This window comes from Larimichthys crocea, chromosome XVIII (assembly GCF_000972845.2).
Source record: "Larimichthys crocea isolate SSNF chromosome XVIII, L_crocea_2.0, whole genome shotgun sequence".
Taxonomy (NCBI): Eukaryota; Metazoa; Chordata; class Actinopteri; family Sciaenidae; genus Larimichthys; species Larimichthys crocea.
Window position 1 is genome coordinate 6,326,506 of NC_040028.1, and position 13,207 is coordinate 6,339,712.

The 13,207-nt window shown below is 40.7% G+C and overlaps 1 protein-coding gene across 4 annotated transcripts in view; it reads right to left on the minus strand.

The window, feature by feature from the left end:
* LOC104925580 (neuropilin-2) overlaps positions 1-13,207 on the minus strand; it is an 89,796-nt gene that overhangs the window by 32,653 nt on the left and 43,936 nt on the right. For all 4 annotated transcript variants that reach the window (XM_019269588.2, XM_019269590.2, XM_019269587.2 and 1 more), the window contains exons 8-11: positions 10,299-10,443; positions 6,652-6,827; positions 6,033-6,206; positions 4,416-4,560 (exon numbers count right to left, since the gene is read on the minus strand). In XM_019269588.2, coding sequence (XP_019125133.2) covers positions 4,416-4,560; positions 6,033-6,206; positions 6,652-6,827; positions 10,299-10,443 — 640 coding nt within the window. The remainder of the gene's footprint in view (positions 1-4,415; positions 4,561-6,032; positions 6,207-6,651; positions 6,828-10,298; positions 10,444-13,207) is intronic.

The following is a 13,207-nucleotide window of genomic DNA, read 5'->3' on the forward strand; positions in this document are numbered from 1 at the left end:
CCCGACAAAAAGAAAGTTTTTCCGTGCACATCTGTAAACACGGCAACAAAATGAAGAGAGGAATGGTTTTGTTGATGCTGAAGGCAAACATGTGATAGAGTGTTAGTCTTTCTTTCTTTTTTAGGGTTTTCTGAACATAAGACCAATATCATACCTTTGTTTGTTCACATTGAATGGAAGTTGGCCCTTAGCAACTCCTTCCAGGTGACATTATGCACAATGAACCAACATGTAGTGTGTCATGCCTCTTGGCCAAGACACGGCAAGAATTTACGACTATACAATTGCCTTACACAGTAACCTTCATGACAAACAAAAATATTGTGTAGTCCAAATAGGAATGAAACAGTGATGCAGTCTACCAATTGTAGTGTCCCCATTGAGATAATCATTATGGTTTTGTTGGAACACAGGGGGAAGAAGCAAACCTTTTGCCAGAGTCTGGTTGGCAGCGTCTAAGGTTTCGTGACAAGTGAAGATCCACGATTCAAAGAGCAGCAACAGCAAAAGATGAATAAAGACAAAGATGTTATGATCTCTCTCTCTCTGTCAGTGTTTTTCTCTGTTATTTCCCCCCCAAGTACCCCACCCATTACACTGCCGTTTTCGATGGAATGGGAACCTGCGCATGTATTTACACAACTAAGAACAAACCTTTGTCTTTATGCCAAACAGGTGGTGTATGTGTGTGTGTGTGTGTGTGTGAGTGTGTACATATGTGCCTGCCCGCCTGCCAACAACTAGGTGTGGAGTGAAAGAGATGAGCGCACAGCAGATGTTCTGATAGCTCAGTCATTAAAACATGAACAAAACTGGCAGCCTGGCAGCTCTCACTTCACATCCAATAGTTGGGGTTACAAGACCTAAATTACATGTTGCCTCCATAGCTAGCGTGAATGATCAGAATGAGTCCTGCAATAATATTCTGGCTTTTGTTTCTGTTTTTGCACCAGGGGTTTGGTACAATAATGAGATGCTAAACTACATTATTGTGTGCCCTCTAAGAACCCTGAATCCGTAATTTCAGATTTCTTCATTGTAATTGGGTGCTCAGATTGTCTCTCCCATGTGAGGAAATTGTTTTACAGCCCTGAAGCCAGGTCAATGCGCTTCACTGTAAAAATATGAAAACAATTCAGCGGCAGTAATGGAAAAGCAATTTCTTCTGGAGTTTGTTAAAGCTGGTGTTTAGAGGATATGAGGTTTGTGACTGGCATTATATCATAACGTCTTAAAGCAAACGCCAACATGCTGCTTACACACACATATAGTATGTGTAATACTTGACGCTTGTCATCCTACTGAATGATGTATGGAGGTAGATCTACAATTTGTAATGCTAAATACGGATGTAAATGACATCATATAAACAATTCTGCCATGCCAAACACTTTAAATGAGTCCAGGTTTGTTATTTATGACTAACGGGAACAGAGGTCTGAATCTAACTACTAAATAATACAAAGGCCATTCTGACTGCTGCATGCACTGCAGGCTGGCCTGTGTGTATGTGTGTGTATTTGTGAGTGTGTCAGTGGACATGTGATTGCCTTACACCGCTGATGTCTATCACTTTTAATGTGGGGTAGCTTTGTAGATATCATGCTAGGAGTAAAGAAAAACCAAATGCTGCCTGTTTAGAAATTGAAGAAAATGGAGGTATTAGATAGAGAAAGGAAGACGACCTCTTAAGATTTCATCTGAACGGAGACGGAGAGGTGCTGTTAGGCCTTTTCCTGTATGGCTTTTTATCTTACTTCCTATCTGTAGCCTTGTGTGTACGTGTGCATATGTGTGTGTGAATTTATACAAGGGGTCCGCTAGAGTTGAATGTGTGTGCGTTTTTTGTGTGCTTGTGACTTATGTGTAAACAGCTGTGTTCAGCGGACTGAAGCTGATGCACTCTGCTGAATATTTTATCTCCCATTACAACGCACATACACACACCCACAACACGCACAGGCGAGCAGAGAGACAAAGTCTATTTTGTCTTCAGTCAGATGGGCTTTTCGGTTTTATTGTTTTCATTTATAGCACCAGCAAAATAATTGTGACTGCATTACTGATGAGATCATGCGTTTCTCAGTGTAATGATCCCAATGTTACTTAACATGGAGACAATTAAAAACCAGACAAAGAGAAATTTAAGAAAATCCGCTAAGCTTCTAACTTGTATTCTTGTCATAGTGTGTGACTGTGTGTGGTATCTAGGATGGTAGCAGGAGCAGTTGCTGTGGTGTTCATGCAAAGTGGGAATGAACTGTTATCATGTCTAATGCATGGATTACATCCAGAAGGCAAACATCTGGCATGCAGACGCAGACAGCCAGACCAGCAGACAATCACTGAAACGGCGCAATAGCCAAGAGGTTGATCCACGCTGTGATCATGGAGATGATGGTTGCAGATGACGTGCATGATGTCGTTAAGCGCAATAACAAGCGATGTGTATGGAGAGGATAAAACACTGCCGGTGCAATCACAATGGACATATAAGGACACGTTTATCTACATTAGGAAGAAATAATTCACTGCCATTCATGATATACAATTGATAAATGCTAGATAATCAGTCCAGTGAAAGCCCTAATCTTTTTTATGTCGATGTTTTACTGTTTGGTTTTCGTTGTGCCTGAGGGTTTTTATATCAGCGCATGCTCCAAATGAAAAAAAAGGGACATTTCCAGCAAGAAAAGACTTCAGAACATGCCACCTCTTATGTCCTCTAATTAAGGATCGTAGTAATTAAATTTCTTTACAACATTTAATCAGACAAACTTTAAAACAGACAGAAAGTGTTTTATTGTTCTATTAGATGTGTTATAACGGATAATCTTCCATGTTATCTCTGGTAATTAGTGCTCATTTGTCCTACAGAGACAAGTGTTGATTTAAATCAGATCTTTTATTGATATTTTCTTTGTTATGTGTGAATTCTATTTTATTTTTTACTGTAATACAGTCATGGTAATCCATTAAAACCTGTGTCCCTTCTATCCCCATCCTCACCAACCTCTTGGCTAGTCCTGACACATCTAGGATATAATGTCCCCTTTGGACTCTCTCTCTCTCTCTCACACACACACTCACACACACACACACACACACACGTTCAGACATACAGAGATCTAGAAGCAGGCCATCAGTTGCAGCCAATAGCCCACTTCACGTCCACTGGGAACAGGTACGTGTCATTTCTTTTTCTTGTCTTCACCTCTCACATGTCACAACCTGACTAAACCAGTAAGATCTGATGGCACATGAAGGGAGGCGAGGAGAGGAGAGAGACATCCGTTGGGCTCTGCTTTCTCCATAACAGAAAAGAATACTAAGACAAATATCAACAAAGTCGACATTGTGGCTGGATTTATGCAGCACGTCATTATTGCTCAAGTTAAGTAATAAATGTGTAATTGTACAGAGACCTGCTTTATTGTGGAAGTTATTGTGCAGCTGAGAATAATTTGCTTGCCACAGCTAACAAGCTCCACACAACAGTAACATATTGTCATAAATGGTTGTTACACAGCTCAATAAAGAAACATATAGACTAATGATCTACATTCATCACTCTGCATCATATTACACCAAACCTCAAGTGTAAAAATATATCAAATGGAAGATACTGAGGAAGCAAAGCGGATCCTTAACAGAACAGATCAGAGATTGATCATGAATAACAGAATTCAGCAGACCATGTACGGCACCTAATCCTTCACAACACACTAGCGACATGTTATTAACATAATATGCTGTGAACACAATATAGTACAACTACACAGCTGGCCATTATTAGTGGTAAAAGTCCCATGACCTAGACATGTTAATCCCAGTCCAGACATGCTGCAATACCTCCTATAGAGCAAGATGATTAAATTCAACCACTATGCACACATACACACGCACACTCAACTATATGATAGGACATATATATATATATGTATATAAATGTAAGTATACTATGAAAGCGCACATACTTAGCCACAAATGATCATAAAGCATGCACACTAATTACATACGTCAAGGAGATGGATGGTGTGATTTACACAGGACATTTACACGGTCTCTAATGTTGTTTTTGTAATTATGTTTATGGATCACGTAATATACATATATGTGCTGAAGTATCTTAGTAATTACGATGATATATGTATGATTTTGAAAAGGTTGATCTCGATCACGGCTGGATAATTTATCTTAATTGTACGTTTTAAATGCTGCGTTGTATTTTATCTGTGGCTCATAAATAAAGTGAATTACTGCGTTTTATGTATGTATCTGTCTGCATTTTTGTACGAGTGCCAAATGTACATTCCTGCAAGCTTGTCTGTGCTCATTACAGTGTGTGTGTGTTTCTGTCTGGAAGTGTGTGTAGCCTTCACTTTTCTTGCATATACACATGTGTGTGTTCTTACCAGGCAGGTCACAGCCAAGGACCTCCATCCTCATGCCGATCCCAGCAGGCGACCACCTCTCCGGAAAGACTCTGATGTACTGAGCCACTATCTCATCAAACCTCCGCACCTCTGGAGTGTCATAGTGGCCATTTCCTTCGAAAATCTAAGAGCACATGTTGATAGCAATGTTATTAGTGTTCAGAGAGTTCTTACAGTGCTTTCCTATTTTCATTTTAAAACAGGGAAAAATAAGGATGAAACATTTCCCCTCCCACATAAATAATGTGTTCCTGCCAATTTTGGACATTCCTAAGTTTAATTTGTGCACTCAACAGGAAAATATTGCAGAGTTGTGTAGCCTGCTCCACCGGTGACAGCTGCTTTTTGACTGAAGCTCAACACAGTAAAATCCTGCTGTGTCTTCCCAGCACTGATTCAAAAGAAAATGTGTTGCTTGTCCTAGAGTTTGTCTTAAAACCAAAACTGCGTCTGTGATACAAAATGATGAGTGATAGGCTTTACTCCAATATTTGTTTGATATATGTGACATCTGTCAGAGTGGGTGCATTGATACATTGTTCTGTGGTGAAGACAGCATTGAGGATAAGTATCGTGAAACAGCTGAGAAAGACATTAACGCTGTAGAGGTAGTAAAAGTTGTCATTTCACCACTCCACCCTTCACATCTCATTGAAAAACAATAGCAACAGAGTAAGCCTGTCTCTCCAAAGTCATATAACGCTCCTAATCAGCATTGTTTCCAAGAACGGCATGACATGTGCCATAAAAATAACAACAGAGACGTGTGTTTCCTTTGATTTTCAAGTATTTTTGAGGCAGCTTGCAAGAGCCTCTGGCAAAAACAGAATTTATTACAAGCTGAAAACTGACTAGACTGCACTGATCCTCTCAAAATGTGGGCTTTGAAAGTTATATTATTTTCATTAATTTAATTGTATCTTCCATCATTCCAATTTCTTAAATTTTCAAAAAAAAAAAAAAAAAACTTATGGCGATTTTCCCAGGACGCTCATTTAAAGACCAGAAGATGAGAGAGATGGAGTGCAGGATTTCAGCATCAGGAGGAAAACCGAGCACTCAGTAGTACTATTAAAGCGTTTTAAGACAGAGTCTCAGAAAAGAGACCCAAGTTTAAAGTGCTCTGTCTCACAGTGTGTTAGACTGCCAGCAGTACTGAGTGGTGATGCAGGAAAGACATTTTTAATTAACACCCATGAGAGACAAATAGAGGATGAGCGAATGAGAGAGAGGATGAGACACAGAGAAAAGCAGAGAGAGAGAGAGAGAGAGAGAGAGGACTCAGAGAGAAAGACAGTAGCAGGAAAAATGAGGAGTAAGGTGATTAAATTGAATTATTATCAGAGCTGAGGCTGTAATAAAATGCCTTTTTTCCTGAAAATGACAAGGCTGGGAGATAAACAGAGAAAGGAAGAAAGAGAAGACGGGGAAAAGAGAGAGAAAAGAGGGATTGAGAGAAAGACAGCTATAAATAAACTACAAATGAGGGAGAACTGACAGTGACAATCAGGGAAAGGAGAATACATATGTATGTGTCAGACAGACAGACTGTGTTTGAGTGTGTGTGTGTGTGTGTGTGTGTGTGTAGGTGTTTACCTTAGCGAACCCAGTCTTGCTGTCAGTAATGTAAGTCCAGTCTTTGCCGGTCAAGCTGTGTGCCAGTTTGTACTTCCTGACAAATGCTCTGTTCTCAGCGCTGGTGCTGCCCTCCAGCCCTCTTGCACCCTGGGTAATAATCCCACGCACCATCTTGGGCACACCAAGGTCTGCCTGCAACACAAAGACAAACATAATCATTGTTGTTAGCTCGCTCTCTGCACCACAGAAAGCCAATCACTTTCCAGATCCCACATATTTTGTGGCAACTCAGACTTTCCCTGTGGCGTGCACACAATCGATCAGTGCTGGTGTTCCATTACACACCTTTTAACAAGTTGGCAGGATTAAGGACTGGGTTCTTCTTCGTATTTTTATTTATTTTTAGAACTGGGTCAGCTCAGAAATACAATACAAGTGTTGGTCAATATTCTTTCATTTTCATAATCTTGTCTCTCTTGTCATGTATTCCTAGTTTTTCCTTTTTGCAGTATCCTAACTTCACCACCTCTTTTGGCTTTGATATCATTGTTTGTCCAGTATAGATTTTTCCATGATTTTGTTACGGCAACAGTCTGTAATGTCCTGTAATATAAAGAAACAAGATAAGGTGACATACCTGTAGCCACTCTTCTCCAGCTATGGGTTGTGTCGGGTTGGGAAACCAGCCTGACCGACTGGCCACCAGCCTGGCAGCCCCCATCGAGCCGTGGATGTCTCTCATGGATGACGCAGATATCTGGGAGTCGGGTAGCAGCCCAGACAACATGCCTTGCAGCTCTGAGCAGGGCGCATCTGAACAGGGGAGAAAACAGAATAATAACTTAATGTAACCACTGGTCAAGCATGAAATAAACGTTTTAACCGTTTTCTTAAGTTACAGGTGGAGAAGATGATTTCTAGTCATTATTCTATAAAAATCAGCGTGTAAAAATAATGTTGATGTGTGTAGTAATGCAATTCACAGGAGAGCTTGGGAAACTTTCCTCAACTCTTGCTTATTGTTTCAAAGATCAGTAGAGCTGCCAGAGGCGTAATATGGTCAGCTGCCAAAAAACTGTATTCATGGGTTGTCTAAAAAACAAAACCCACAGGACAAACAAGAAAACATAATTGGTGTGAAAGGGATACTATGAATTCAACCTTTTTTTCTTTTCTTTTTTTTTTGCAATAAATAAGTGCCTGTGTCAGGCTGCCAGGAAGGAAGATATTCTTTGAGTGATGGAAATGTAATATAATTTTATATGCTGTCATTATCCTATAAGGGCTATTAGATTTTCACTAAATGTGACGGCTCTGGCAAAAAGAGTTTGCTGTATTGCTAAACGTCTTATACTTCGAACCTCTTCATGAATGAACGTGACTTTAAAGTCAGGTTGATCTCATCGTGGAGCAAAACTGTCGTGTGATTGTGACATCAATTGTTAAAACAACCACCGATGCGCTTTCCATCGGCCCATTTCATTATTTTTTCCTTCTTGCAGCGGGAAAGTTGATGCATAACTTTAACCAAGCTACCAAAGGGGATTCTTCATGGGGAATTGAGCCAGAGAACTCCCAAATGGAGGAACTAAATGAAAGCGTGTTGCAGATCAAAGGGATTCTGTGTATTATACAGACAAATGTGTTTTAGTCTAACAAGCATCAGAATGTTATTGCCATGAATAGTGATAAAAAAAACAAAAAAACAAAGTGACCGTTTCTATTTTAGAGAAAAACTGAAGGAAAAGAGGAAGGAAGGGTAGAAGAAGAAGAAATAGGATAAAAGGTGAGAAGGAGGAGTTAAAGGACAAGGAGAAGATAAAGAGATAGACAAAAGGTCAAACAGAAGGATAGACTGGAGAGAGGATGAGTGAATAGAAAGGGTGAGAAAGATAAAGAGGGACGCTGGTGAAAAGATGGAGAGAGAACCGACTGACAGTGAAGGGTGACAGTGATTGATGGTGACATTCTTCGGGTCTACAAGGAGATGAATGTTTAATGCCGTGACGTTTGCAGCCGCGCCTCGCTATGGTAAATAATGAATCAACAATAAACAACAACAGCTAAGCCATGCTAGATGAGCCCCCTCAAGCTCCATAATAGACTCTATAACTGATTAGCCAGAAGAAAATTCTATTATTGTGTTGTTTATTCTATGTTTTTTTTATTTTTGCATCTATTTTTTTTAAGCAGCTGCACTCCAGCAGGGTTTTTTAATACAGGGGTGCAGTGGGAGTCGATGAGAATATCATCTCTGGAGATGACAGTAGCAGAAATAAATAGATAGATATCACACCCCAGCATGAGAGTCCTTAAAGCTCACACACATATAAACACAAAGGGATACATGCACCAGTACGTAGAAGTTGAATAGTCAAGGTCTCTCACACACATCCACTCACACATGCTCTGATATTTAGCCCACACACGGATTCACATACTCTCCCACTGTGCTTTTCCTGATAACAGGGCCTTACAAAAGCTGTAAAGTACACCACTGAGGCTCTACCTAGGTGATGCACGTGCACATGGCTGCACACGCACGTCTACTTTTACAAACATGCACACGTACACAATTCTGGCGAGGAAAAGAAAACGATAAAGGGTGCTAAAAATAAATGATTGATATGTGCTGCAGGGCTAAAATAAAATGAGATTAAGGAAGAAGGAACGGGGAAAAGATTTAAGGGAGGGGATGGGAAAGAGAAAATGAGAGAGAGAGACTGAGAAAAAAGTGGAAGCTGTCAGCAAAGGCAATAGAAGGACAGTGGGAAAAGTAGAATGAGGAGGAAGAAAAACAGAGCGGCACTGAAGAGGAATAGGTAGAAAGTGAGAGAGACATAAAAGTGTGATTTAAGTTAATGACATGTCACTGACTGACTGCTTTATGCCTGCCTTTATAGGGCATTATCACATTCCCCCTGGTAGTGTGTATGGGTGTGTACTTGTCAATATGTCTGTGTGCAGGGAAAGAAAAAGAAAAGATACTGCATAGCCATTAGTGGGCATGTTTGGTTATAAGTCTTCTCTGTGGGTTATAGGTATATCTCACTGAAACTGTGCCAAAACAGTGTGTTTTCCCTTTGCTTACCTTTAAAGTAACAAAGTCTGACATCCTTCTCAACCAAAAGCTGAAACTAGTCTGAGACTGTCACGTTTTTGCATATAAAGTCAGTGTTTTCCTCAGCCCTGTGATGGATTGCAGACATTACACAGCGGCACGGACAAGCAATACATGGGGAGACATAAATAGCCCAAAAAAGATGTGTTGAGTTGGACCTCACTGCTGAGAGTATAGTGGGAAAAGTAAGGTGATATATAATGCAATTTCAGGTGTTAAAATAGGGTAAAAAAAACACAACAAGAACACAGGCAGGGATACCTGATATATGCCACATCACTGTGTCTCTATTACACGCACACACAGGGACACACGCAAGCAGTATCATATTGTTTTGGTGTGACTGTGATTTGTGTAGGTGCTGAAATAGCCCTCCTAGATAAGAGCATATCGGTCCCTCTCAATGGCCACTACGGTGGCTGCAGAGAGAGGTCCTAACCTAATAATGATACGGGGGAGCTGGGACACACACACAAACTCAAATGGATTGAAACTCTCTCTCTCTCTCTCTCTCTCTCTCTCTCTCTCTTTTTCTATAACACACAGACAGACACACAAACACAGACAGTCTAATTAGGTTTTATCTATTTATAGTATTGAGCTGATTATGCTGGTTGAAATCGTGTTTGTTTGCCAGGGCTGCAGATGAAAGCTGAGAGCCTGTTACTCTCTGATGTTATCACCCACACATCACACTCTAGTATTATTCTATTAGGACTGAGTGTGTTTCTCTGTATGTGTGTGTGTGTGTGTGTGTGTGTGTGTGTGTGTGTGTGAGTGGGAGACAGAGAGGGAGGATATGTATATGAAAGAGCAAGGGCAAGAGTGTGAGTGCACATGAGAGTGGGTGTGTTGTGTGCCTGTGGAAGAAAGAGATAGATAAGAGAAAGGAAAGTATGAATAGAAGTATTGGTAGATTGGATGGACAAATTAAGGATTTATTCAGGATTAGAAGATAAAGAACACATTCACATTTGACTTTTCTTTTCCAGGAAATGTTTTCTATGGGAGTTATTTATGCCACGACCTGGTGCAGAAGCTAGTATATCACTGGTATAAAATCTGGAGACCACTACCATGTTTTTACAAGAGTGATTCCCATGAGGAGATGGGCCAAAAAGGTCTGAGAAAATCAACAGAAGAAGACACTTCATCTTTCTTACCCGTAATCTGACAGCCGTAAAGCTCGAACCGCAGTGCAATGCCGTTTTTCCAGGTCTGAGGTCGGATACGCACAAAACGGGCCAGGACTGGCTGTGGGATCCGATTCAGGACCACCTCAGTAGCGTCAGTATTGGCATGGAAAACCTATTTGTAGAGAGAAGAAGAGAGGGAGTTTAGTGACACTACATAAATGGCTGTTTTTTCCTTGTTACGCTCTACAGGAAAGCAGAGTAAGGGATGCAGCCGATAGGACAAAGGATAAAGTCTGATTACAGAGAGTTAAAATTGGCTTTGCTTCGATACGTATAACAGTTTTCTGCAGAGGTTCGGTGGAAAAGGACTTAGTAGACTTTTTAACTTGGAGAGACATTTTGTTTAAACAGTCTAAATTAGTCAAAACAGACTATTAAACAACAGATATCCATAGCAACTATATTTCTGATTCACCCTGGACAGTTTTATCGTTGAACTAAGGGCAACATAATTTAACATAAGTTAAGATCACAGCAGTCCGATCTTTCTCTTCTACTGCATAATACATAAACACACACACTGAATATATTGTTCACAAAGGAGCAAGTGCAAAGGTGTTCTAGCAAGCTCACATGCACGATCTGAGGGCATGCAGTGTGTAATAAATCAAAGAGTGCAAGTATGTGGGAGAGCATCCTCTTCTCACGTCCTCTTGACTTAACCACACACACACACACACACACACACACACACACAGGAAAACATAATCTTTATTCCTTCATGCACAGAGAGCAAAGAAAAACACAGGCTGTCGCCTCTCAATGCACACAACATGATATACACAAACACACTGCAGACACAACTGTCTCACACACACACAAACACAACAGGACACACATTGTCTCTCCATAGCCTCACACAGTGCCTCCCAAGCTCGCACACTCACATGTGCACATACACACGAAATGATTTCCCCTGAAAACACACACAAAACAGATAAAAAGGAAATTGAATGCAAGCGCGCATGGCCAGAAGCACTCTTTTTCTCTCTTGACACCAAGACTTTACATCTCTGTCTGTCTGTCTGTCTGTCTGTCTGAGTGTCATGTCTCTCTCTCTCTCTCTCTCCATCATCTCTGTTGAGCTCTCCACAGGAATACACAGCTGGGCCTCTGCTCTTTTTCCTATCATTTCATTTTCCCTCCTCCTTCCTGTCTTCCTTTTTGACATCTATATCCTTTTCCTCTCTCTCTCTCTCTTTCTCTCTCTCTCTCTCTCTCTCTCTCTCTGTCTCTCTCTCTTCCTATGACATTTTGTGCTGTAAGAACAAAAAATCTGAGAATCTATCCTGTTGTTTCATTAGAGAACATCAAAGGCTGTTTTCCCTCTTTCTATTATGTTACATCAGTACTGAAAACACAACATAGCGTGTTTATTACAGAGCGAAGTAAACCTCATTCAAGAGAGCCAAAGGCCTTGCAATTACTTGCTTCGGTACTCATTTATAGATGTTCGCTTTGTTTGTGTGTGTGTGTGTGTAAACTGACTATTTTCCTCCAATCAATTAAACAGCAGGACCCGTCAGGAGTGACAAAATATGGATGAAAGGGGTTTCTGACTTGCAGGAACAGGAGCGGGCTACTAGGTCAGCTGGGAATCGAACCAATGACCCACTGGGTGTATGATACAAAGTCAGACCCACTGAACTCATGCCCTTACAATGGCCTTAATACCAGAAACTGTGACCAGTTAAATGATGGAAAAATGCCGAAAGGCCCCAAAAGACTTAATGGGATTGTGGCAGCAGACTGTAATTACAAGTGTGGCTGTGTGTGTGTGTGTGTGTGTGTGTGTAAAAGTGTAATTATGAAGTCTCACTCTAAGGAGTTCGGGGCTTGCGGGTGCTTTCTGATTTCCCTTGGTGCGCACTGAAACATTTCCTCAGCAAATGCGTGCACACACACACACACACACATACACACTTGAATGTATGTGTTTGATGTATGTGGGCATGTGTGCTATGAGTCTTTTTGGTTTCTTTTTTACGTGCCATGTGTCTGAATGTCTAACCTTGTCCCTGTACTTTAAATAGGTAACCATAACAAATCTGGTGTCTGTACATAACCGTACCACTGTAACTGTAGCTCCTTCATCTACTACTTGATGCAAAGCTTTCACTGTTGCATCTGGTCTTTAACAATCTCAGTAAATGGAAAAACAGAGTAAGAACCACTGCACACATGTATTGTCTTTGTGAGAACTGTCAAGAAATTGTCTCTTAAATATTCTGAATCATTGCCAAGCTGACCTCACTGTCAAAATTTAAATATGTTTTTCTACACAGTGCATATTTTAAACTGCTTTGTGACTTTATCTTCAGTTTTATCTTCCCTACTCGGTCTTATCAACCCACATTAGATCAATGAACAGCCACGGGTAAGACGTAAACCTACCTAAAATATTTTAATTTGCAGAAGATTGCCTGCTTATGATGCAGTTATATAGGGTATATTATAGAAAGTAGTGTCAAACTGCAACAACAGAAGCCTACCCTCCAGGTTGTGGCTCAGCAGTGACAATCCACAGTGAACAGAAGTAAGGTGATACGTAGCATCTCTGAGGTCTTAACTCTGAAATTCACAGTTAACGCTTTCTAAAAGGCTTCTGCAACAATCACCTAATGGACTACACCTGCAACCCAGCTCAGGTTCTTGCGTGGGTGGGAGAGTGAGAAGTGTAAAATCAAGCATCTGTTCACCTCAAGGTTCCTGGTGTCAGCTTGCTTCATCTCTTAACACAGGTGGAAACATTTGACCACTAAAGCAACACCGCCTAACTTTTCTACCATTAAATAACAAATCATTTTGATGTTACGCTGACGTGTAATCAGCTTTGTGAAATAAAAGGCTGAAAGACAAAGTTGTCTACTCTGTCC